At 43.3% G+C, this 27,171-nt stretch overlaps 2 protein-coding genes across 3 annotated transcripts in view; one reads left to right on the forward strand and one right to left on the reverse strand.

Annotated features, from left to right (window-relative positions):
* LOC129810810 (endoplasmic reticulum metallopeptidase 1-like) overlaps window positions 1-15,323 on the forward strand; it is a 74,566-nt gene extending 59,243 nt beyond the window's left edge. The window contains exons 15-16 of the mRNA XM_055861721.1: window positions 9,554-9,717; window positions 11,575-15,323. Coding sequence (XP_055717696.1) covers window positions 9,554-9,717; window positions 11,575-11,751 — 341 coding nt within the window. The 3' untranslated portion in view covers window positions 11,752-15,323. The remainder of the gene's footprint in view (window positions 1-9,553; window positions 9,718-11,574) is intronic.
* A 110-nt stretch (window positions 15,324-15,433) lies between these two features.
* The window catches only part of LOC129810803 (guanine nucleotide exchange factor subunit RIC1-like), a 149,373-nt gene continuing 137,635 nt past the window's right edge, over window positions 15,434-27,171 (reverse strand). Inside the window, exons 26-28 of one of the 2 annotated variants that reach the window (XR_008752784.1) lie at window positions 21,622-21,810; window positions 17,465-20,992; window positions 15,434-17,213 (exon numbers count right to left, since the gene is read on the reverse strand). Coding sequence is in view for 1 of the 2 variants with exons in the window: in XM_055861703.1 (XP_055717678.1) it covers window positions 20,701-20,992; window positions 21,622-21,810 (481 nt within the window). In the remaining variant the exon portion in view is untranslated. Of the gene's footprint in view, window positions 20,993-21,621; window positions 21,811-27,171 lie in introns of both variants that reach the window. The other variant, XM_055861703.1, reaches the window with a different exon arrangement.

Raw genomic sequence — 27,171 nt, forward strand, 5'->3', positions numbered from 1 at the left:
CTCCAATCCTCTATCACTACCTGCTGTAGGATCCATTACTCCAATCCTCTATCACTACCTGCTGTAGGATCCATTACTCCAATCCTCTATTACTACCTGTTGTAGGATCCATTACTCCAATCCTCTATCACTACCTGCTGTAGGATGCATTACTCTATTACTACCTGCTGTAGGATCCATTACTCCAATCCTCTATCACTACCTGTTGTAGGATCCATTACTCTATTACTACCTGCTGTAGGATCCATTACTCCAATCCTCTATCACTACCTGCTGTAGGATCCATTACTCCAATCCTCTATCACTACCTGTTGTAGGATCCATTACTCCAATCCTCTATCACTACCTGCTGTAGGATCCATTACTCCAATCCTCTATTACTACCTGCTGTAGGATCCATTACTCCAATCCTCTATTACTACCCTGCTGTAGGATCCATTACTCCAATCCTCGATTACTACCCTGCTGTAGGATCCATTACTCCAATCCTCTATCACTACCTGCTGTAGGATCCATTACTCCAATCCTCAATCACTACCTGCTGTAGGATCCATTACTCCAATCCTCTATTACTATCCTGCTGTAGGATCCATTACTCCAATCCTCTATCACTACCTGCTGTAGGATCCATTACTCCAATCCTCTATCACTACCTGCTGTAGGATCCATTACTCCAATCCTCTATCACTACCTGCTGTAGGATGCATTACTCCAATCCTCTATCACTACCTGCTGTAGGATCCATTACTCCAATCATCTATCACTACCTGCTGTAGGATCCATTACTCCAATCCTCTATCACTACCTGCTGTAGGATCCATTACTCCAATCCTCTATCACTACCTGCTGTAGGATCCATTACTCCAATCTTCTATCACTACCTGCTGTAGGATCCATTACTCCAATCCTCTATTACTACCTGCTGTAGGATCCATTAATCCAATCCTCTATCACTACCTGCTGTAGGATCCATTACTCCAATCCTCTATTACTACCTGCTGTAGGATCCATTACTCCAATCATCGATCACTACCTGCTGTAGGATCCATTACTCCAATCCTCTATCACTACCTGCTGTAGGATCCATTACTCTATTACTACCTGCTGTAGGATCCATTACTCCAATCCTCTATCACTACCTGCTGTAGGATCCATTACTCCAATCCTCTATCACTACATGTTGTAGGATACATTACTCCAATCCTCTATCACTACCTGCTGTAGGATCCATTACTCTATTACTACCTGCTGTAGGATCCATTACTCCAATCCTCTATCACTATCTGTTGTAGGATCCATTACTCCAATACTCTATTACTACCTGCTGTAGGATCCATTACTCCAATCCTCTATCACTACCTGTTGTAGGATCCATTACTCCAATCATCGATCACTACCTGCTGTAGGATCCATTACTCCAATCCTCTATCACTACCTGCTGTAGGATCCATTACTCCAATCCTCTATCACTACCTGCTGTAGGATCCATTACTCCAATCCTCTATTACTACCTGTTGTAGGATCCATTACTCCAATCCTCTATCACTACCTGCTGTAGGATCCATTACTATATTACTACCTGCTGTAGGATCCATTACTCCAATCCTCTATCACTACCTGTTGTAGGATCCATTACTCTATTACTACCTGCTGTAGGATCCATTACTCCAATCCTCTATCACTACCTGCTGTAGGATCCATTACTCCAATCCTCTATCACTACCTGTTGTAGGATCCATTACGCCAATCCTCTATCACTACCTGCTGTAGGATCCATTACTCCAATCCTCTATCACTACCTGCTGTAGGATCCATTACTCTATTACTACCTGCTGTAGGATCCATTACTCCAATCCTCTATCACTACCTGTTGTAGGATCCATTACTCCAATCATCGATCACTACCTGCTGTAGGATCCATTACTCCAATCCTCTATCACTACCTGCTGTAGGATCCATTACTCCAATCCTCTATCACTACCTGCTGTAGGATCCATTACTCCAATCCTCTATTACTACCTGTTGTAGGATCCATTACTCCAATCCTCTATCACTACCTGCTGTAGGATCCATTACTCTATTACTACCTGCTGTAGGATCCATTACTCCAATCCTCTATCACTACCTGTTGTAGGATCCATTACTCTATTACTACCTGCTGTAGGATCCATTACTCCAATCCTCTATCACTACCTGCTGTAGGATCCATTACTCCAATCCTCTATCACTACCTCTTGTAGGATCCATTACTCCAATCCTCTATCACTACCTGCTGTAGGATCCATTACTCCAATCCTCTATCACTACCTGCTGTAGGATCCATTACTCCAATCCTCTATCACTACCTGTTGTAGGATCCATTACTCCAATCATCGATCACTACCTGCTGTAGAATCCATTACTCCAATCCTCTATCACTACCTGCTGTAGGATCCATTACTCTATTACTACCTGCTGTAGGATCCATTACTCCAATCCTCTATCACTACCTGCTGTAGGATCCATTACTCCAATCCTCTATCACTACATGTTGTAGGATACATTACTCCAATCCTCTATCACTACCTGCTGTAGGATCCATTACTCTATTACTACCTGCTGTAGGATCCATTACTCCAATCCTCTATCACTACCTGTTGTAGGATCCATTACTCCAATCCTCTATCACTACCTGCTGTAGGATCTATTACTCTATTACTACCTGCTGTAGGATCCATTACTCCAATCCTCTATCACTACCTGTTGTAGGATCCATTACTCCAATCATCGATCACTACCTGCTGTAGGATCCATTACTCCAATCATCGATCACTACCTGCTGTAGGATCCATTACTCCAATCATCGATCACTACCTGCTGTAGGATCCATTACTCCAATCCTCTATCACTACCTGTTGTAGGATCCATTACTCCAATCCTCTATTACTACCTGCTGTAGGATCCATTACTCCAATCCTCTATCACTACCTGTTGTAGGATCCATTACTCCAATCCTCTATTACTACCTGTTGTAGGATCCATTACTCCAATCCTCTATCACTACCTGCTGTAGGATCCATTACTCCAATCCTCTATTACTACCTGCTGTAGGATCCATTACTCCAATCCTCTATCACTACCTGCTGTAGGATCCATTACTCCAATCCTCTATCACTACCTGCTGTAGGATCCATTACTCTATTACTACCTGCTGTAGGATCCATTACTCCAATCCTCTATCACTACCTGTTGTAGGATCCATTACTCCAATCCTCTATCACTACCTGTTGTAGGATCCATTACTCCAATCCTCTATCACTACCTGCTGTAGGATCCATTACTCCAATCATCGATCACTACCTGCTGTAGGATCCATTACTCCAATCCTCTATCACTACCTGCTGTAGGATCCATTACTCCAATCCTCTATCACTACCTGTTGTAGGATCCATTACTCCAATCCTCTATTACTACCTGCTGTAGGATCCATTACTCCAATCCTCTATCACTACCTGTTGTAGGATCCATTACTCCAATCCTCTATTACTACCTGTTGTAGGATCCATTACTCCAATCCTCTATCACTACCTGTTGTAGGATCCATTACTCCAATCATCTATCACTACCTGTTGTAGGATCCATTACTCCAATCATCGATCACTACCTGTTGTAGGATCCATTACTCCAATCATCGATCACTACCTGTTGTAGGATCCATTACTCCAATCCTCTATTACTACCTGCTGTAGGATCCATTACTCCAATCCTCTATCACTACCTGCTGTAGGATCCATTACTCCAATCCTCTATCACTACCTGTTGTAGGATCCATTACTCCAATCATCGATCACTACCTGCTGTAGGATCCATTACTCCAATCCTCTATCACTACCTGCTGTAGGATCCATTACTCTATTACTACCTGCTGTAGGATCCATTACTCCAATCCTCTATCACTACCTGCTGTAGGATCCATTACTCCAATCCTCTATCACTACATGTTGTAGGATACATTACTCCAATCCTCTATCACTACCTGCTGTAGGATCCATTACTCTATTACTACATGCTGTAGGATCCATTACTCCAATCCTCTATCACTACCTGTTGTAGGATCCATTACTCCAATCCTCTATCACTACCTGTTGTAGGATCCATTACTCCAATCCTCTATCACTACCTGCTGTAGGATCTATTACTCTATTACTACCTGCTGTAGGATCCATTACTCCAATCCTCTATCATTACCTGCTGTAGGATCCATTACTCCAATCCTCTATCACTACCTGTTGTAGGATCCATTACTCCAATCCTCTATCACTACCTGCTGTAGGATCCATTACTCTATTACTACCTGTTGTAGGATCCATTACTCCAATCCTCTATCACTACCTGCTGTAGGATCCATTACTCTATTACTACCTGCTGTAGGATCCATTACTCCAATCCTCTATCACTACCTGCTGTAGGATCCATTACTCCAATCCTCTATTACTACCTGTTGTAGGATCCATTACTCCAATCCTCTATCACTACCTGCTGTAGGATCCATTACTCTATTACTACCTGCTGTAGGATCCATTACTCCAATCCTCTATCACTACCTGTTGTAGGATCCATTACTCTATTACTACCTGCTGTAGGATCCATTACTCCAATCCTCTATCACTACCTGCTGTAGGATCCATTACTCCAATCCTCTATCACTACCTGTTGTAGGATCCATTACTCCAATCCTCTATCACTACCTGCTGTAGGATCCATTACTCCAATCCTCTATTACTACCTGCTGTAGGATCCATTACTCCAATCCTCTATTACTACCCTGCTGTAGGATCCATTACTCCAATCCTCGATCACTACCTGCTGTAGGATCCATTACTCCAATCCTCGATCACTACCTGCTGTAGGATCCATTACTCCAATCCTCGATCACTACCTGCTGTAGGATCCATTACTCCAATCCTCTATTACTACCCTGCTGTAGGATCCATTACTCCAATCCTCTATCACTACCTGCTGTAGGATCCATTACTCCAATCCTCAATCACTACCTGCTGTAGGATCCATTACTCCAATCCTCTATTACTATCCTGCTGTAGGATCCATTACTCCAATCCTCTATCACTACCTGCTGTAGGATCCATTACTCCAATCCTCTATCACTACCTGCTGTAGGATCCATTACTCCAATCCTCTATCACTACCTGCTGTAGGATGCATTACTCCAATCCTCTATCACTACCTGCTGTAGGATCCATTACTCCAATCATCTATCACTACCTGCTGTAGGATCCATTACTCCAATCCTCTATCACTACCTGCTGTAGGATCCATTACTCCAATCCTCTATCACTACCTGCTGTAGGATCCATTACTCCAATCTTCTATCACTACCTGCTGTAGGATCCATTACTCCAATCCTCTATCACTACCTGCTGTAGGATCCATTAATCCAATCCTCTATCACTACCTGCTGTAGGATCCATTACTCCAATCCTCTATTACTACCTGCTGTAGGATCCATTACTCCAATCCTCTATTACTACCTGCTGTAGGATCCATTACTCCAATCCTCTATCACTACCTGCTGTAGGATCCATTACTCTATTACTACCTGCTGTAGGATCCATTACTCCAATCCTCTATCACTACCTGTTGTAGGATCCATTACTCCAATCCTCTATCACTACCTGTTGTAGGATCCATTACTCCAATCCTCTATCACTACCTGCTGTAGGATCTATTACTCCATTACTACCTGCTGTAGGATCCATTACTCCAATCCTCTATCACTACCTGTTGTAGGATCCATTACTCCAATCATCGATCACTACCTGCTGTAGGATCCATTACTCCAATCATCGATCACTACCTGCTGTAGGATCCATTACTCCAATCATCGATCACTGCCTGCTGTAGGATCCATTACTCCAATCCTCTATCACTACCTGTTGTAGGATCCATTACTCCAATCCTCTATTACTACCTGCTGTAGGATCCATTACTCCAATCCTCTATCACTACCTGTTGTAGGATCCATTACTCCAATCATCGATCACTACCTGTTGTAGGATCCATTACTCCAATCCTCTATCACTACCTGCTGTAGGATCCATTACTCCAATCCTCTATCACTACCTGCTGTAGGATCCATTACTCCAATCCTCTATCACTACCTGCTGTAGGATCCATTACTCCAATCCTCTATCACTACCTGCTGTAGGATCCATTACTCTATTACTACCTGCTGTAGGATCCATTACTCCAATCCTCTATCACTACCTGTTGTAGGATCCATTACTCCAATCCTCTATCACTACCTGTTGTAGGATCCATTACTCCAATCCTCTATCACTACCTGCTGTAGGATCCATTACTCCAATCATCGATCACTACCTGCTGTAGGATCCATTACTCCAATCATCTATCACTACCTGCTGTAGGATCCATTACTCCAATCCTCTATCACTACCTGTTGTAGGATCCATTACTCCAATCCTCTATTACTACCTGCTGTAGGATCCATTACTCCAATCCTCTATCACTACCTGTTGTAGGATCCATTACTCCAATCCTCTATTACTACCTGTTGTAGGATCCATTACTCCAATCCTCTATCACTACCTGTTGTAGGATCCATTACTCCAATCATCGATCACTACCTGTTGTAGGATCCATTACTCCAATCATCGATCACTACCTGTTGTAGGATCCATTACTCCAATCATCGATCACTACCTATTGTAGGATCCATTACTCCAATCCTCTATTACTACCTGCTGTAGGATCCATTACTCCAATCCTCTATCACTACCTGCTGTAGGATCCATTACTCCAATCCTCTATCACTACCTGTTGTAGGATCCATTACTCCAATCATCGATCACTACCTGCTGTAGGATCCATTACTCCAATCCTCTATCACTACCTGCTGTAGGATCCATTACTCTATTACTACCTGCTGTAGGATCCATTACTCCAATCCTCTATCACTACCTGTTGTAGGATCCATTACTCCAATCCTCTATCACTACCTGCTGTAGGATCTATTACTCTATTACTACCTGCTGTAGGATCCATTACTCCAATCCTCTATCACTACCTGTTGTAGGATCCATTACTCCAATCCTCTATCACTACCTGCTGTAGGATCCATTACTCCAATCCTCTATTACTACCTGTTGTAGGATCCATTACTCCAATCCTCTATCACTACCTGCTGTAGGATCCATTACTCTATTACTACCTGCTGTAGGATCCATTACTCCAATCCTCTATCACTACCTGTTGTAGGATCCATTACTCTATTACTACCTGCTGTAGGATCCATTACTCCAATCCTCTATCACTACCTGCTGTAGGATCCATTACTCCAATCCTCTATCACTACCTGTTGTAGGATCCATTACTCCAATCCTCTATCACTACCTGCTGTAGGATCCATTACTCTATTACTACCTGTTGTAGGATCCATTACTCCAATCCTCTATCACTACCTGCTGTAGGATCCATTACTCTATTACTACCTGCTGTAGGATCCATTACTCCAATCCTCTATCACTACCTGTTGTAGGATCCATTACTCCAATCATCGATCACTACCTGCTGTAGGATCCATTACTCCAATCCTCTATCACTACCTGCTGTAGGATCCATTACTCCAATCCTCTATCACTACCTGCTGTAGGATCCATTACTCCAATCCTCTATTACTACCTGTTGTAGGATCCATTACTCCAATCCTCTATCACTACCTGCTGTAGGATGCATTACTCTATTACTACCTGCTGTAGGATCCATTACTCCAATCCTCTATCACTACCTGTTGTAGGATCCATTACTCTATTACTACCTGCTGTAGGATCCATTACTCCAATCCTCTATCACTACCTGCTGTAGGATCCATTACTCCAATCCTCTATCACTACCTGTTGTAGGATCCATTACTCCAATCCTCTATCACTACCCTGCTGTAGGATCCATTACTCCAATCCTCGATCACTACCTGCTGTAGGATCCATTACTCCAATCCTCGATCACTACCTGCTGTAGGATCCATTACTCCAATCCTCTATTACTACCCTGCTGTAGGATCCATTACTCCAATCCTCTATCACTACCTGCTGTAGGATCCATTACTCCAATCCTCTATCACTACCTGCTGTAGGATGCATTACTCCAAGCCTCTATTACTACCCTGCTGTAGGATCCATTACTCCAATCCTCTATCACTACCTGCTGTAGGATCCATTACTCCAATCCTCTATCACTACCTGCTGTAGGATCCATTACTCCAATCCTCTATCACTACCTGCTGTAGGATCCATTACTCCAATCCTCTATCACTACCTGCTGTAGGATCCATTACTCCAATCCTCTATCACTACCTGCTGTAGGATCCATTACTTCAATCCTCTATCACTACCTGCTGTAGGATCCATTACTCCAATCCTCTATCACTACCTGCTGTAGGATCCATTACTCCAATCCTCTATCACTACCTGCTGTAGGATCCATTACTCCAATCCTCTATCACTACCTGCTGTAGGATCGATTACTCCAATCCTCTATCACTACCTGCTGTAGGATCCATTACTCCAATCCTCTATTACTACCTGCTGTAGGATCCATTACTCCAATCCTCTATTACTACCTGCTGTAGGATCCATTACTCCAATCCTCTATCACTACCTGCTGTAGGATCCATTACTCCAATCCTCTATCACTACCTATTGTAGGATCCATTACTCCAATCATCGATCACTACCTATTGTAGGATCCATTACTCCAATCATCGATCACTACCTGCTGTAGGATGCATTACTCCAATCATCGATCACTACCTGCTGTAGGATCCATTACTCCAATCCTCTATTACTACCTGCTGTAGGATCCATTACTCCAATCCTCTATCACTACCTATTGTAGGATCCATTACTCCAAACCTCTATTACTACCTGCTGTAGGATCCATTACTCCAATCCTCTATCACTACCTGCTGTAGGATCCATTACTCCAATCCTCTATCACTACCTGCTGTAGGATCCATTACTCCAATACTCTATCACTACCTGCTGTAGGATCCATTACTCCAATCCTCTATCACTACCTGCTGTAGGATCCATTACTCCAATCCTCTATCACTACCTGCTGTAGGATCCATTACTCCAATCCTCTATCACTACCTATTGTAGGATCCATTACTCCAATCCTCTATCACTACCTGCTGTAGGATCCATTACTCCAATCCTCTATCACTACCTGCTGTAGGATCCATTACTCCAATCCTCTATCACTACCTGCTGTAGGATCCATTACTCCAATCCTCTATCACTACCTGCTGTAGGATCCATTACTCCAATCCTCTATCACTACCTGCTGTAGGATCCATTACTCCAATCCTCTATCACTACCTGCTGTAGGATCCATTACTCCAATCCTCTATCACTACCTGCTGTAGGATCCATTACTCCAATCCTTTTCTCTCTCCAAAAGTTGTGTGAGAAAAGACAGTGTTTAGGAACCATAGTTTGTGACATGCATTGTGTGTGACTCTGTGTATGTCCCCCAGGTCCCAGCCACATGTCCCTCTACCTGAGACCCCACCAAGGGGCCTCTCTGTCCAGCTGGTCGTTTGGGGACGGTGTCCCCCAGTACCACCTGGCTGGAGAGTACTTTATATTCTACTCCCACGGCCTGGATGCCCCCGCCTGGAACTTCTGGTTCGAAATACAGGTACAGAATATTAGAGATTTAGGATTCCAAACATGACATCAGTTTTACCTGCTGGGTAAGCGCCTTAATTAACACATTCCTTTTTTCATTGCAAGCTTGGATTTAAAGCACAGTGTACTTTCAAAAGCTTCACAAGAATGTGTGCACATGAGCCTTTGGAGGAATGCTTGTCTTTGTGTACAGTGGTACTAGGGGTGTGCCGAGTACTCGGACAAAACAAGTATCGTAATAGATATGGAGAATTTTCAGAATACGATTAGTATTTTTTTATAATTATCCATGATTGGAAAAAAGGATTTTTCAGCTGCCAGAATACATCTCTCTTTGACTCAAACAGTGTGAAGCGCTGTGCACTCTGAACAACTATTGGCTAGTTATTTTGTTTGTAAAGAAACAGGCGGGGTATCGGTTGAACCTGCTGCAACGATTGGATTAGATCAAGCCGCTCTCATCTCCCCAGTCACTTGTCTCAGGGCACAAGTCTCCCTTTCTCCAAACATCGTCTATGAATCAGAATCCGTAGTTATTCATTGTTGTTAAATCTAGTCGACTTTGCTGAGGCCATTATGGTTGTTTTAGTCTGTCGACTTGGCGTTGTTTAGCAGGACTACTTGGTCTGTAATGACTCCATTGTTTTACGACGTCTTATGTCGTGATCCAAGCCCACGCTTGCTGTTATTTCTTCTCACCCAGGCATGTTTCCCGAGCGACAGATCATTAGAAAATAAAATGACAAATGTAGATAGTTTATTTTGATTGATTGTACAAATGTTGTGGCATCATTTCCTAGAATTCTACACATATTGCCACGGGGCTGAAAGGAAATGTGCAGTTTAAAATCTAATTTCCTGCAATTTTCCACATGTTGCCATGGCTTATGCTGTGTTCTTATGCTCTCTGAGTGACTCAAACATAACAAAATCAATGGGGGCTCCATACTCCGTCTGTATTCGATAGAATGTTGCAGCCCCGCCCTCTTTGGCTACTCCAAAATTACCTTTTTCAAACAACTTTCTTGTTGGCTGCTTGTTTTAGTCAAATACAAAACTCAATTGAAGAAAAGTACATGTCTAAAGATGACTTTTCACCATTGCCTGCTCCCGAGCTAATGATATTGTAAGGCAACCCTCCTGCCCCATTTCATGACGGTGCTATCCACGTGTGTGCTAGCCTCTAGCTAGCTAGCCAAGACAAACAACACTAACAGATTGTACAGCTACAAGTAGTGCTTACCCGTGATGAAACGTTTTCTACACACATAGCTACGTGTACCTGGACACTGGGTCCCCACAATTCCCTGACTCTCCCACGCCGAATAGCCTGAAGACACAGGGCTCTTCCCACAGGCTCTATTTCCCTATGTGGGAGCATTGCAAACTAGAGTTTTGACCTGGTTTGATGTACATTGTACAACACAGCAGTTTTTCCTGCATGGTTTTTGATTTCTGTATCATTTAAAAATCAACGAAGAAGTTGGCTCTTTTTCAGGGGAATCAATTGGGAATACTGATTGGTGGGCGTGGTCTAGGGGATCTTATGACTTGAATATCGACTGGGAGTATGCATGACATTTTTTATTTCAGATTCTCCCTGACTGTCTAGTTTTTATTTTGGTGGTTGTTAGTTCTCAATGATGATCTTATTTAAAAGAAATTGGTCAATTATATTTTCTACATACTTTATATCAGGTTTTAGTCTTAAGTTTACACTGAAAATATTTTACCATCCCGAAAATGATTTAAAAAACATGAAATAAAAAATTTGTTGAGTGGCGGCAACGATTTGTGAATATAGGGGAAACACTGTCCATATATGATTGTTTTAATATGTGTATATATATATATTTCTCCTCTCCAGCCTCCCAGAGAAGAGGACCCATCAGGCCCAGAGGGAATGATCTCAGTAGCCATCTCATCTCATTACTTCTTTGGAGAGGACCAGAGGACTGTTCAGCTAGAGGACATGCTGCAGAGGTTCCCTAAATGGGCCTTCCCCTCTTCCTGGGTCTCCACCTATCACATGTACCGATACTGACACCTAGGCCTATCAGATGTAAACATACTGGGAGGCACCTACCACATTTACCCATATTTGAAATACTGGGCCTGTTGTTGGGCCTGCTTCCACACACAGGCCCATTCGAGAGACCCCACCATCACTGTGTCAATAGGTCAGTAGCTAACAGGAGGGACACTAAAGCCAAGCCAGAAGCGACATTATTTATAAACAGTAACAGTTGGACTAGGGAACGGTCCTTATAAACAGAAACACTAGGGCACAGTCAACCAGTGTTCAGTAGAGTTCCTTTATTGTGGGAATGAGGGTAAATAGGTCGTTTTGTTTTTTTTACACTCTTTCTTCTCGCTTTCTCTCTGACAAACTGTTTTGCATGCATGGCCTTGCATGTTCCACCTCCCTCCATCTCTGTCAACAAGCACGAGGTCTTCAGCGTCACTCACTATTTCCGTTAAAAGGCTACAGTGTTGTTTCCTTACAAAATTAACCGTTTCATGTTTTTACATTTTAAATAAGAAACAAAAAAAAAACGAAGGAAGTCAAAATTCATGAAAACTTCAGTCGTTAAGATGTCAAGGCCAGTACAGTAGTCTGAAGGTGAACAGGATTTAATTGTTGCAGTAAAGTGGAAAGCCTTTTGTGTGATTTACTTACGGTGAGCTCGCTAATGTGCAAGGATATTTTGACGACTGATGTCGAAAATAGAATTAACTCATCACTGAATAAATAATTTAGCTGAGTGTTGCGATTTCAAACGTATTTTCTGTCCATCAAGAAACACACTGATTTAGATTGATTATCTTCAACTCAGTCATAAACTAACTAATGGTGCTTTTTACATTATTCTCAAACTCTGAACCACAGTGCTCTAACCTCTAAACAACTGTGGCGCTTTTTACAAAACATTTATTAATGCAACACATAGGGAGGCCATTCCACCAACTCCAACTCATGTTGTCCTACTGATGTCCCTCATCAATGGTACTTCCTGTTAACAGTTGAACAGTAAAATGGGTTTTAAAAAAAATCCTGCTTCACATGGTGTGTTTTTGCCCATCATGTGCAAGGTGTATATCAATATTTTACAGTGGGATATTGTTTTATTATAAACTCAGATTATAATACTAGTGGCTGATGTCACAAAACAGACTGACAACACCCTTTCTGGTGTTCTAATAAGTATATTCCGATGGTTGACGCCTGCGGTGAGAGTGTGTCAGACTGTTGCACATAGTGAATGAGAACGCAAAGCACTGGACTGAACTTATATTTTATCAGTGGGGAACCCTCCTTTTCTTCTCTCCATGTTTTGTTGCTATAGAACCAGGGTTGGGGGTCAATTTCAGAAAGTAAACCAAAATTTTAATTTAAAGACATTGAAGATAATTGGAATTTCAGTATAGTTCCTGAATTGACCCCCAACCCGGTTTAGAACATCATGGTGTTTGACTGCAGGACAGCAGCTCCTGCTAACACTGAGGTAGCGCAGGGTCTGTGTTCATAAAGAGTCCGAATAAGAGTGCTGCTATAGGATCAGTTTAGCCTTTTAGGTCATAACAAATACAATTATATGGATAGAGGGGGACCTGATCCTAGATCAGCACTCCTACTTTATGAATAAAACCAAGCTGTTTTCTCTGTACCTGCACAATTAATAGAAGTCGCAATATTTTGAAACAGCACTCAGAACGGTTGTTACACACGGCTAATAGTTTACTGTCGTCTCTCCTCTTGCAGCTGCTTTCCCCACCCTGTTACTCAAGCAGCACTATATTTGATTTGATTACAACAGTTCACCCAAGTGTATCGCAATTCTGTTTTTTCCCCCATATTGTGCAGCCCTACTTCATGGTTCTCAGCAATGGCTCGATGTGTTACCTCTATGAAGTAGGTATCTGGGGTTTTGTGAAGACTGACCGGTACTTGAGATTTGATAAGGATTGTTGCTAGGCAACTGGGGTGTTGATTTGGGCAGTCTCTTGGACTACACTGCTGTGGCTAGTAGCAGTTTGTGTTGAATAGTCGCCTTGTTTTGAATCCAGCGATGCGTCCTCTCTCTGAGCAGGTGAAAAGGATGGAACCAAGCGTTCTAGGTTCTAGAATGCCACATGGTTGTTGGCGTCATGCTTCTTAAATATATAACGGGTTCTTGCCATATGCACTTACCTGTAAAACAATATGGTCTTAGCAGGATTGTACAGCAACATTTTGTAATGTGGGTTTAAAAAAAGCGATTTGTCATATCCATCGCTGTGGTGAAAAACACATCCCAGTATACTCTTAAATATGCAAGATGAACACAAGGTGATGTTTTCTTGAGAGGAAAAGAGAAGGAAACTAACGAGCACACGTCTAAAGGCCTTTAGCTAGTGGCATCGTTTAGTGAGGTTGTCCATGCCTGAACTTGCACGCTATTGGCTGCTTTTGACTAGAGCCATATAAAAGTAGTGCACTATACAGGGAATAGGGTGCCATTTTGGTCACTTTAATCAGAGGTATATCAACAGCTCAGGCCTGATGGATGGAACAACAAATATGCAGGTGTAATTTAAACGTTTAATAAAATTTAATTAATTTCTATAATCAAGTCTGGCGGGTTCTGTAATTTAAGTAAAGAAATATCCCCTTAGGGCCTGATTCTGTAATTACACAACAATTGGTGACTAATGTTTAGGTTCACTACCCCAAACCTTCCCATTGAATTTAAATAATGACTCAAGCATACTGTACACTGCCTTCTTAAAAATAACTTAATGTTTTGTATGGATTGCTCATGCTCTGTTGAAATTGTAAAATGTGAAGTGATTTTTGGTTTATGGTAATGACATTTCAGTACTGTCACACTTTTCTTATGCAGTCATTTATCATAACATTTGATGTTACAAAAAAATGTAATGCAGGGAATTAATCCGATCGCACCTTGTCGGCAATGTTCACTCGTTCGTGGTGACCACATTCACGGTAAACGCTGTTGCTTCAATAATACATTTCCATTAAAATGGTGCATTGCTGCCAAAACGCGATCGGATTGAATCATGGCATAAATCCCTACTCAGTTCAAGCAAACTATAATAAACATTGTTCAAAGTAATTTGCGAAGGGTTACTTATCATATCCCATAAAACATTGTTACTGTAACGATGACATTTCCCGAGCGTTGTCCTTTGTAAATACCAATATTAAGGTGAAACATTTCATTGAAACCGTTTATGGGTCTCAAATTTCAATTTTGTAGAATGATTGTGTGAGAGGATCTACTTTTCTTTAATATGCCTGAATAAAGGAAACAGTACTTCAGTTGGAAAAATGGGAACTGAAATGCATCGTCTTTGGGACATGTTCGATGCAACTCACCTACAGTATCTATGCCTATTTTAACTGCAGTGTACTCTTGGGTCACTGAATAAAGTGCGGTTTTGTATAACATGTTAATTATTTAAAAGCAATCATACTTTTGTAATTTTTTATTAATTTGTCAACTGGGAGGGTTACGCCTAACCTTTTAATGTAATCCCAGATGGGATTAACATGGTTGATTTGGGGAATTGTGTAACAGGGTATTTTGATTACAAAAATAAACTTGAAATTAACACTTGTGTCCAGTGACTTACCACCATGTACAGCAATAAAGTGCTTAATGCTTTTAGTTGTCGTAAAAAAAAATATCAATGGTAATGCAGGAAATACAAATAAAATGTCCTTGGTTTTAAAATATAATTTATTGTTTATGTACAGGAAAAAATTGAAAACAAATGAGTAGAAAAGGCAAATTGTACAAGAAACAGTATCTATACTGACCCAGGGAATGTTACTGCGTCAGATATGTCCTTCATACAGATTTTGTATGAAAAGAGTACCACTGTCATCATGTCTGACATTGTGCTTTTCCTCAACAGCAGAGACAGACACACGAAACAATAGACTTCTAGTCCTCAGATGGAAACATGAAACGTGTATAATCATAATATCGATAAACTGTCTTAAGTACTAACTGCAGCAATGATTCTTTCATCAGAGGGGTTTCATTATACCTCTGCATATACAAGCACTCAAGTCACGTTGACCCAAGGCCTCAGAACATGTCTTTGGTTAGCCAACAACCTTATTACGTTAGGTAAACTTCACAGCTGGGGTTTTGTGGGCTTGAGAGCAGATAGTAAGCTACTGCACATACTGTACTGGCAGCAGAGGACAGGTGGTATAGAAGCACATCGATGCTGTGTAGTTAACTTGTTCCCTGTTCTGTTTGTGCCGTCTTGCCAACTCCATAGCAAACATGACAATGACAGAAATGGAACCGGTCTGGGACTCAGGCTAGTGTACAGTCACGGCCAAAGAGGTTCTCGTAAAAACAATGCTGCAGAACAATAGAATAAGAATACAGGCAAATACAAACTACAAGCAGTGAGCTGCAGCAAAATGTTTAAAAATACAAAACTACAAGCACAGTGAGCTGCAGCAAAATACTGTTTAAAGTACAAACGTTTTGGTTGGTATGAGTGACAGTAAAACGTGGAGCTGAATGTAAATCTAAAGAGAAAAAAACAGCTGAAACAAAGCAACGTTTCAGAATTGCACAGTTTAACAGTGATGTACTGAACCTAGCTAATATAGAAGAAATACACACAGTAAAGAAAACTGCATTGTTCACAGAGCACTAACAATTGTCTGGAGAAACAGCTGATCTAGGACCAGTATTTCCATTTAGAGCTCAATGAATACATGGGGCCCTGTTCCTAGATCAGCGTTCCTACTCAGTTGTGTTGTGGATATGAGCCAGAGTTTTGCAGGCTGTTAAAGATGGCATCTGCAGTAGGGGGGAAACGGCGCCACTGGCCGCCCCACCACCGTTGTTGCTGCTGAACGTCGTGCAGCCTGGTGAAAACAAGGCAGTACATATTAAGCTCTTCTGTCACGCGTGCAATGATGTCAGAGGGGGAAAAGATAGTAACTGTTGTTGTAAAATCACAAATGATGTGGTTGTTTCACCATCGATTCCCGTTTGAAGGTTGAGAGCTCTATGCTGGTCAGGTGGCGGGATATCGACCTGGGCGCTGGGCGTGAGAGAGCTCTATGCTGGTCAGGTGGCGGGATATCGACCTTGGCCTGAGAGCTCTATGCTGGTCAGGTGGCGGGATATCGACCTTGGCCTGAGAGCTCTATGCTGGTCAGGTGGCGGGATATCGACCTTGGCCTGAGAGCTCTATGCTGGTCAGGTGGCGGGATATCGACCTTGGCCTGAGAGCTCTATGCTGGTCAGGTGGCGGGATATCGACCTGGGCCTGAGAGCTCTATGCTGGTCAGGTGGCGGGATATCGACCTTGCCGCTGGGCCTGAGAGCTCTATGCTGGTCAGGTGGCGGGATATCGACCTTGCCGCTGGGCCTGAGAGCTCTATGCTGGTCAGGTGGCGGGATATCGACCTGGGCGCTGGGCCTGAGAGCTCTATGCTGGTCAGGTGGCGGGATATCGACCTGGGCGCTGGGCGTGAGAGAGCTCTGTGCTGGTCAGGTGGCGGGATATCGACCTGGGCCTGAGAGAGCTCTATGCTGGTCAGGTGGCGGGATATCGACCTGGGCACTGGGCGTGAGAGAGCTCTATGCTGGTCAGGTGGCGGGATATCGACCTTGGCGCTGGGCGTGAGAGAGCTCTATGCTGGTCAGGTGGCGGGATATCGACCTGGGCGCTGGGCGTGAGAGAGCTCTATGCTGGTCAGGTGGCGGGATATCGACCTGGGCCTGAGAGCTCTATGCTGGTCAGGTGGCTGGATATCGACCTTGGCCTGAGAGCTCTATGCTGGTCAGGTGGCAGGATATCGACCTTGGCCTGAGAGCTCTATGCTGGTCAGGTGGCAGGATATCGACCTTGGCGCTGGGCCTGAGAGCTCTATGCTGGTCAGGTGGCAGGATATCGACCTTGGTGCTGGGCCTGAGAGCTCTATGCTGGTCAGGTGGCGGGATATCTACCTTGGCGCTGGGCCTGAGAACTCTATGCTGGTCAGGTGGCGGGATATCGACCTGGGCCTGAGAGCGCTCTATGCTGGTCAGGTGGCGGGATATCGACCTTGGCGCTGGGCGTGAGAGAGCTCTATGCTGGTCAGGTGGCGGGATATCGATCTTGGCGCTGGGCGTGAGAGAGCTCTATGCTGGTCAGGTGGCGGGATATTGACCTGGGCGCTGGGCCTGAGAGCTCTATGCTGGTCAGGTGGCAGGATATCTACCTTGGCGCTGGGCCTGAGAACTCTATGCTGGTCAGGTGGCGGGATATCGACCTGGGCCTGAGAGAGCTCTATGCTGGTCAGGTGGCGGGATATCGACCTTGGCGCTGGGCGTGAGAGAGCTCTATGCTGGTCAGGTGGCGGGATATCGATCTTGGCGCTGGGCGTGAGAGAGCTCTATGCTGGTCAGGTGGCGGGATATTGACCTGGGCGCTGGGCCTGAGAGCTCTATGCTGGTCAGGTGGCAGGATATCGACCTTGGCGCTGGGCCTGAGAGCTCTATGCTGGTCAGGTGGCAGGATATCGACCTTGGCGCTGGGCCTGAGAGCTCTATGCTGGTCAGGTGGCGGGATATCTACCTTGGCGCTGGGCCTGAGAACTCTATGCTGGTCAGGTGGCGGGATATCGACCTGGGCCTGAGAGAGCTCTATGCTGGTCAGGTGGCGGGATATCGACCTTGGCGCTGGGCGTGAGAGAGCTCTATGCTGGTCAGGTGGCGGGATATCGATCTTGGCGCTGGGCGTGAGAGAGCTCTATGCTGGTCAGGTTGCGGGATATCGACCTGGGCGCTGGGCCTGAGAGCTCTATGCTGGTTAGGTGGCAGGATATCGACCTGGGCGCTGGGCCTGAGAGCTATGCTGGTCAGGTGGCAGGATATCGACCTGGGCGCTGGGCCTGAGAGCTCTATGCTGGTCAGGTGGCAGGATATCGACCTGGGCGCTAGGCCTAAGAACGACTCAAATGACTACAGTACGAGTTGAGGCAAAAGCAAATAATTCTTGTTTAGTTGCTTCGATATAGCCGAAATAAAACAATTTGAATGAATAATTAAAGGCTAATATTTTCCCATTAGCAATAACACCACAACCAATAAATAATAATACTGACGATCATAAAAGATTAAGTACAGTATCCTGACATGGAATCAGTCTTTACCGTTCCACATCATGCACACAGGAGCTGCTTCTGAAAGCTGCGTCAGTGTTGGAGATATTCTCAGTCATCGTTTTCAGTTTTACATGATTGAGATTTTGGTATGTTACTGCCATGTTACCACGGTGATAACAACCAAGCCCTTATAGACTTAAATTCTTATGGACACATTGTCAGAATACATTAAATAGTATAGGAGCTATTCAACTCCACAGCCATTGCTAAGGAAACACCAAGATCACTGATAGGAGACAAACACAATCCTACCTTTAGAAAACGATACTGAAATGTGACATTGAATTAACGCCAAAGTGTGGATCAGTTGATCTCTTATCTATTTAAAAAGGGGGCAAATAAAAATGATCTCTGGCATGACATAATATGCCATCAATACAAAGTGAATTATGAATATAGTTTGTCTCAGTTTGGATCCTCCAGCATGACGGAAGCCAACAACAGTAATGCTTTAATTCTAGAGCCAATCCTAAAGCATGTGTGTAAAGACGCAGGTCAGGATCTCCATAATAATTTGGTTTGTCCTCAGAGAACATTAGATTCTCCCTTCAGGAGTCAGTCATGGTTTGGTTGAGGCCTGGTCAGGCCCTCGTCAACAACATTCACCTCCAATCCAGGTCATCACACACATGTCTTCTCTCTCGACCAACAGAATTCTCACACTAGTCTTTAATATCTTAGTGAGGGGACTGACATCGTCTCATGAAGTAATGTGGTAGAATAATATCACATTATTGACCAAGGCATCTTTAAATCCACGGTACAGTAGGAGGTATACAATATAACACCAACACACACTTTAGTGCATCTCATAAAATGTCCAGCACACATAGTTGATTCCTTGCAAAAAGTTATATCTGAACTCCTTCACAACAAAGTACAAAAGACCGTTGTACAAACTGTGACAAAAATATACAGTTATAGGTGGAACTTTCTGTAATGTGGAATGAGCCAATTAAGCTTAATATGTGACAGGTCTAACAGACAATAACCCGGATGCTTTTTGCCCAGCACGTCATCACGGCGATCTGACATTTTTATCTAGACACTATAGCCCAGACGAGCACAATCCAGACAGCATTTCTCTGATCTGAAAAGCATATTTTGGTAAAATACTAACTTGCAACACAAACTGCCTGCTTTAATCCCAGAATAAAGCCTGACAAGCCCAAACTCAGTCTGGTAAACTCTGGTCTGTGAGCAAATTTCTTTAAAAAAAAAATTTTACGCAGAGCAAAATAAATAGATGGCTAGAAGCACGTCATCTGTCATATCTATATTTTAGGTAAGATTTATTTATTTTTTGTTATGAATCGGCTGTGTCCTGACTAACGATGTCTGCAATGACTCAAGTCCATAATCAATTGGACAATACTGACACACTTAAAACACAAGAGCTCACTCACTGACTGACCCTGCTCCAGCACTGGGATGGACGAGTATCCGGACTGGAGAGAAGTCGAGAATGTCCACTTGCGTTTGAGGCTTCCAAATGTTACACACCCAGTGTAGTAATACACACAATACCATGACACACACAGTCTCACACATAATGGAAAATCTGAGTCCTTATCAGTCAACAAACTGGTTCCAGACACACAGAGTTTAGTCTGAGACTTCCAGTGTCTCTCTTCTTCATCCTGTCACACCCGCCCAGCAAGGTCAGAGGTCAGAAAAGGGCTGTATTCATCAGGGCTTACCGTAGCAAAAAAGTTTAAGTCAATATAGTCAGTCCCTCCCTGTTTCAGTCCATTTCTTCCGTTTGGTGCCTAATGAACATGACTCAGGTCAGGACTGGGCATGTCAGGACAGAGTGCAGTCGTACACCCCCTCGTCCACTTCCTGTTCCTCCTGCTCCTCTGGAACTCTGCCGTCCTCTGTCCCTAACCCCCCAGGGGGCTCCAAAGGAAGGGCCAGACCCAGGAGAGCAGGCCCCCTACTGTCTTCCGCACTGGGGCCTCCGGGCTGGGGCTCAGCCAGCTTCGAGTTGGAAGCCCCTGGCAGGAAGGCTTCAGGCTGGATCTGCTCTACAGAAGTCTCTATGAGCTTCTGTAGCTGGGGCCGGATCATGTTCAGGAAGGGCTTATAGCCCAGGCTACAGGGAGTGGAGAGAAGGGGGAGTCAGTATCAAGCTCACAACATTCATGAACTTCACTGTGCCTTTGCTATAGCTGCTATAGAATATGTAACATCCTTTACCCCACAGTTCCACTAGTGGTCTGGATGAATACAAATCAGCTTTAATAATGCAGATATATTGCGGCTTCCATCAACGTAATTGTCTGCATCATTTCCAATCCCCCATATATATATTTTTTGTAAACATATACACTACCGTTCAAAAATTTGGGGTCATTTAGAAAGAAAAGCACTTTTTTGGTCCATTAAAATAACATCAAATTGATCAGAAATAGTGTAGACATTGTTAATGTTGTAAATGACTATTGTAGCTGGAAACGGCTCATTTTTATGGAATATTTGATTTGAAATTTGATTTGATTTGAATATCTACATAGGCGTACAGAGGCCCATTATCAGCAACCATCACTCCTGTGTTCCAATGGCACGTTGTGTTAGCTAATCCAAGTTTATCATTTTAAAAGGCTAATTGATCAATAGAAAACCCTTTTGCAATTATGACATTGGGCCTCTGTACGCGACAGAAGACAGAGCGACAGACCGACCGAGCGACAGAGAGCGACAAAGACAAACAGAGACACTGACCAGTCTGTGGAGGCCCATGCGTCGACCCCTAGCAGGCCGGAGCGGACACTCTGGACTGTCTCAGGAGGAACCTCGGGGCTGTCCAGGAAGTTGACCACCTGCTTGATGACTGCGGCCTCTCTCAGGATCAGACCAATCACAACACACCACTCCAGACAGCCAGCCTCCATGAACACATGCAGGAGGTACCTGAGGACAGAGAGAGATAAGCTATAAAAGGCATGATCCATAAGGGACTGGTTTCCCAGACACAGAGGAATTTCAGCCCAACACTAAGAAGCATATGGTGAATGGAGATTCTCCATTTAGTTCATCTGAGTCCAGGGAAACATACCTAAGGATACACAAGCTAAGGCTGACAAATCACACAAGATATACACAAACCTACATATGAAACCAACACACAGACACAAACAAATAGGTCACCGCAGCCATACGTCTAGCTAGGGTGGGAAGTGGGGTGGAGGAGTATTAGTAGCACCTAATACCAGTAGTAGAAAAAAGTACTCGATTGTCATACTTGAGTAAAAGTAAAGATACCTTTCATAGAAAAATGACCCAAGTAAAAATCACCCAGTAAAATACTGCTTGAGGAGAAGTGTAAAAGTATTTAGTTTTAAATGTAAGTATCAAAAGTAATTGATCAAATATATTTAAGTATCAAAAGTTTAAAAAAATAATAATTTCAAATTCAAATTTTAAACAAATATTACTTACAGATAGCCAGGGGCACATGTCAACACTCATAATAATATATATAACATAATTTACAAATGAAGCATTTGTGTTTAGTAAGTCCACCAGATTCAGAGGCAGTAGGGATGACAAGGGATGTTCTCTTGATAAGTGTGTGAATTTGATCATTCAAGCATTCAAAATGTAATGGGTAGTTTTGGGTGTCAGGGAAAATATATGGAGTAAAAAAGTACATCATTGTCTTTAGGAATGTAGTCAAGTTAAAATTTAAATAAAGTACAGGTTCTATTTGCATAAAAAAATCTTAAGTACATTTCCCCCTCATATTTTCCCTTAAAATGTCCTTAACTTTAAAATAAGTTGCACAAAACATTTTAAGGCAAATTCCCCCCTTAAATGAAGTGAAAAAGTTAAGGGTGCCCCTGAGGTCCCTTAAGTGCTTCATTCAGTATGGATAGAGGTATCCCCTTTCATTAAGTATGGATAGAGGTATCCCCCTTCCCCTTTCATTCAGTATGGATAGAGGTATCCCCCTTTCATTCAGTATGGATAGAGGTATCCCCCTTTCCCTTTCATTCAGTATGGATAGAGGTATCCCCCTTTCATTCAGTATGGATAGAGGTATCCCCTTTCCCTTTCATTCAGTATGGATAGAGGTATCCCCCTTTCCCTTTCATTCAGTATGGATAGAGGTATCACCCTTCCCCTTTCATTCAGTATGGATAGAGGTATCCCCTTCCCCTTTCATTCAGTATGGATAGAGGTATCCCCTTTCCCTTTCATTCAGTATGGATAGAGGTATCCCCCTTTCATTCAGTATGGATAGAGGTATCCCCTTTCCCTTTCATTCAGTATGGATAGAGGTATCCCCCTTTCATTCAGTATGGATAGAGGTATCCCCTTTCCCTTTCATTCAGTATGGATAGAGGTATCCCCCTTTCTTTCAGTATGGATAGAGGTATCCCCCTTTCCCTTTCATTCAGTATGGATAGAGGTATCCCCCTTTCCCTTTCTTTCAGTATGGATAGAGGTATCCCCTTTCCCTTTCATTCAGTATGGATAGAGGTATCCCCCTTTCCCTTTCATTCAGTATGGATAGAGGTATCCCCCTTTCCCTTTCTTTCAGTATGGATAGAGGTATCCCCTTTCCCTTTCATTCAGTATGGATAGAGGTATCCCCCTTTCTTTCAGTATGGATAGAGGTATCCCCTTTCCCTTTCATTCAGTATGGATAGAGGTATCACCCTTTCATTCAGTATGGATAGAGGTATCCCCCTTTCCCTTTCATTCAGTATGGATAGAGGTATCCCCCTTTCCCTTTCATTCAGTATGGATAGAGGTATCCCCCTTTCCCTTTCATTCAGTATGGATAGAGGTATCCCCCTTTCTTTCAGTATGGATAGAGGTATCCCCCTTTCTTTCAGTATGGATAGAGGTATCCCCCTTTCATTCAGTATGGATAGAGGTATCCCCTTTCCCTTTCATTCAGTATGGATAGAGGTATCCCCCTTTCTTTCAGTATGGATAGAGGTATCCCCTTTCCCTTTCATTCAGTATGGATAGAGGTATCCCCCTTTCATTCAGTATGGATAGAGGTATCCCCCTTTCCCTTTCATTCAGTATGGATAGAGGTATCCCCCTTTCCCTTTCATTCAGTATGGATAGAGGTATCCCCCTTTCCCTTTCTTTCAGTATGGATAGAGGTATCCCCTTTCCCTTTCATTCAGTATGGATAGAGGTATCCCCCTTTCATTCAGTATGGATAGAGGTATCCCCCTTTCCCTTTCTTTCAGTATGGATAGAGGTATCCCCTTCCCCTTTCTTTCAGTATGGATAGAGGTATCCCCTTTCCCTTTCTTTCAGTATGGATAGAGGTATCCCCTTTCCCTTTCTTTCAGTATGGATAGAGGCATCCCCTTTCCCTTTCATTCAGTATGGATAGAGGCATCCCCCTTTCCCTTTCTTTCAGTATGGATAGAGGTATCCCCTTTCTTTCAGTATGGATAGAGGTATCCCCCTTTCATTCAGTATGGATAGAGGTATCCCCCTTTCATTCAGTATGGATAGAGGTATCCCCTTTCTTTCAGTATGGATAGAGGTATCCCCTTTCCCTTTCATTCAGTATGGATAGAGGTATCCCCCTTTCATTCAGTATGGATAGAGGTATCCCCTTTCCCTTTCATTCAGTATGGATAGAGGTATCCCCCTTTCCCTTTCATTCAGTATGGATAGAGGTATCCCCTTTCTTTCAGTATGGATAGAGGTATCCCCTTTCCCTTTCATTCAGTATGGATAGAGGTATCCCCCTTTCATTCAGTATGGATAGAGGTATCCCCCTTTCTTTCAGTATGGATAGAGGTATCCCCTTTCCCTTTCATTCAGTATGGATAGAGGTATCCCCTTTCCCTTTCATTCAGTATGGATAGAGGTATCCCCTTCCCCTTTCTTTCAGTATGGATAGAGGTATCCCCTTTCCCTTTCATTCAGTATGGATAGAGGTATCCCCTTTCCCTTTCATTCAGTATGGATAGAGGTATCCCCCTTTCTTTCAGTATGGATAGAGGTATCCCCTTTCCCTTTCTTTCAGTATGGATAGAGGTATCACCCTTTCCCTTTCATTCAGTATGGATAGAGGTATCCCCTTTCATTCAGTATGGATAGAGGTATCCCCTTTCATTCAGTATGGATAGAGGTATCCCCTTTCATTCAGTATGGATAGAGGTATCCCCTTTCATTCAGTATGGATAGAGGTATCCCCCTTTCTTTCAGTATGGATAGAGGTATCCCCTTTCCCTTTCTTTCAGTATGGATAGAGGTATCCCCCTTTCTTTCAGTATGGATAGAGGTATCCCCCTTTCCCTTTCATTCAGTATGGATAGAGGTATCACCCTTCCCCTTTCATTCAGTATGGATAGAGGTATCCCCTTTCATTCAGTATGGATAGAGGTATCCCCCTTTCATTCAGTATGGATAGAGGTATCCCCCTTTCATTCAGTATGGATAGAGGTATCCCCCTTTCATTCAGTATGGATAGAGGTATCCCCCTTTCTTTCAGTATGGATAGAGGTATCCCCCTTTCTTTCAGTATGGATAGAGGTATCCCCTTTCTTTCAGTATGGATAGAGGTATCCCCCTTTCCCTTTCATTCAGTATGGATAGAGGTATCCCCCTTTCTTTCAGTATGGATAGAGGTATCACCCTTTCTTTCAGTATGGATAGAGGTATCCCCCTTCCCCTTTCTTTCAGTATGGATAGAGGTATCACCCTTCCCCTTTCTTTCAGTATGGATAGAGGTATCCCCTTTCATTCAGTATGGATAGAGGTATCCCCTTTCATTCAGTATGGATAGAGGTATCCCCCTTTCATTCAGTATGGATAGAGGTATCCCCCTTTCAGTATGGATAGAGGTATCCCCCTTCCCCTTTCTTTCAGTATGGATAGAGGTATCACCCTTCCCCTTTCTTTCAGTATGGATAGAGGTATCCCCCTTTCATTCAGTATGGATAGAGGTATCCCCCTTTCTTTCAGTATGGATAGAGGTATCCCCCTTTCTTTCAGTATGGATAGAGGTATCCCCCTTTCTTTCAGTATGGATAGAGGTATCCCCTTTCCCTTTCTTTCAGTATGGATAGAGGTATCACCCTTCCCCTTTCTTTCAGTATGGATAGAGGTATCCCCCTTTCATTCAGTATGGATAGAGGTATCCCCCTTTCTTTCAGTATGGATAGAGGTATCCCCCTTTCTTTCAGTATGGATAGAGGTATCCCCCTTTCATTCAGTATGGATAGAGGTATCCCCCTTCCCCTTTCTTTCAGTATGGATAGAGGTATCACCCTTCCCCTTTCTTTCAGTATGGATAGAGGTATCCCCCTTTCATTCAGTATGGATAGAGGTATCCCCCTTTCTTTCAGTATGGATAGAGGTATCCCCCTTTCTTTCAGTATGGATAGAGGTATCCCCCTTTCTTTCAGTATGGATAGAGGTATCCCCTTTCCCTTTCTTTCAGTATGGATAGAGGTATCCCCCTTTCATTCAGTATGGATAGAGGTATCCCCCTTTCATTCAGTATGGATAGAGGTATCCCCCTTTCATTCAGTATGGATAGAGGTATCCCCTTTCCCTTTCATTCAGTATGGATAGAGGTATCCCCCTTTCCCTTTCATTCAGTATGGATAGAGGTATCACCCTTCCCCTTTCATTCAGTATGGATAGAGGTATCCCCTTCCCCTTTCATTCAGTATGGATAGAGGTATCCCCTTTCCCTTTCATTCAGTATGGATAGAGGTATCCCCCTTTCATTCAGTATGGATAGAGGTATCCCCTTTCCCTTTCATTCAGTATGGATAGAGGTATCCCCCTTTCATTCAGTATGGATAGAGGTATCCCCTTTCCCTTTCATTCAGTATGGATAGAGGTATCCCCCTTTCTTTCAGTATGGATAGAGGTATCCCCCTTTCCCTTTCATTCAGTATGGATAGAGGTATCCCCCTTTCATTCAGTATGGATAGAGGTATCCCCTTTCCCTTTCTTTCAGTATGGATAGAGGTATCCCCTTTCCCTTTCATTCAGTATGGATAGAGGTATCCCCCTTTCCCTTTCATTCAGTATGGATAGAGGTATCCCCCTTTCCCTTTCATTCAGTATGGATAGAGGCATCCCCCTTTCCCTTTCATTCAGTATGGATAGAGGTATCCCCTTTCCCTTTCATTCAGTATGGATAGAGGTATCCCCCTTTCCCTTTCATTCAGTATGGATAGAGGTATCCCCCTTTCCCTTTCATTCAGTATGGATAGAGGTATCCCCCTTCCCCTTTCTTTCAGTATGGATAGAGGTATCCCCCTTTCCCTTTCTTTC

This window comes from Salvelinus fontinalis, chromosome 2 (genome assembly GCF_029448725.1).
Source record: "Salvelinus fontinalis isolate EN_2023a chromosome 2, ASM2944872v1, whole genome shotgun sequence".
NCBI lineage: Eukaryota > Metazoa > Chordata > Actinopteri > Salmoniformes > Salmonidae > Salvelinus > Salvelinus fontinalis.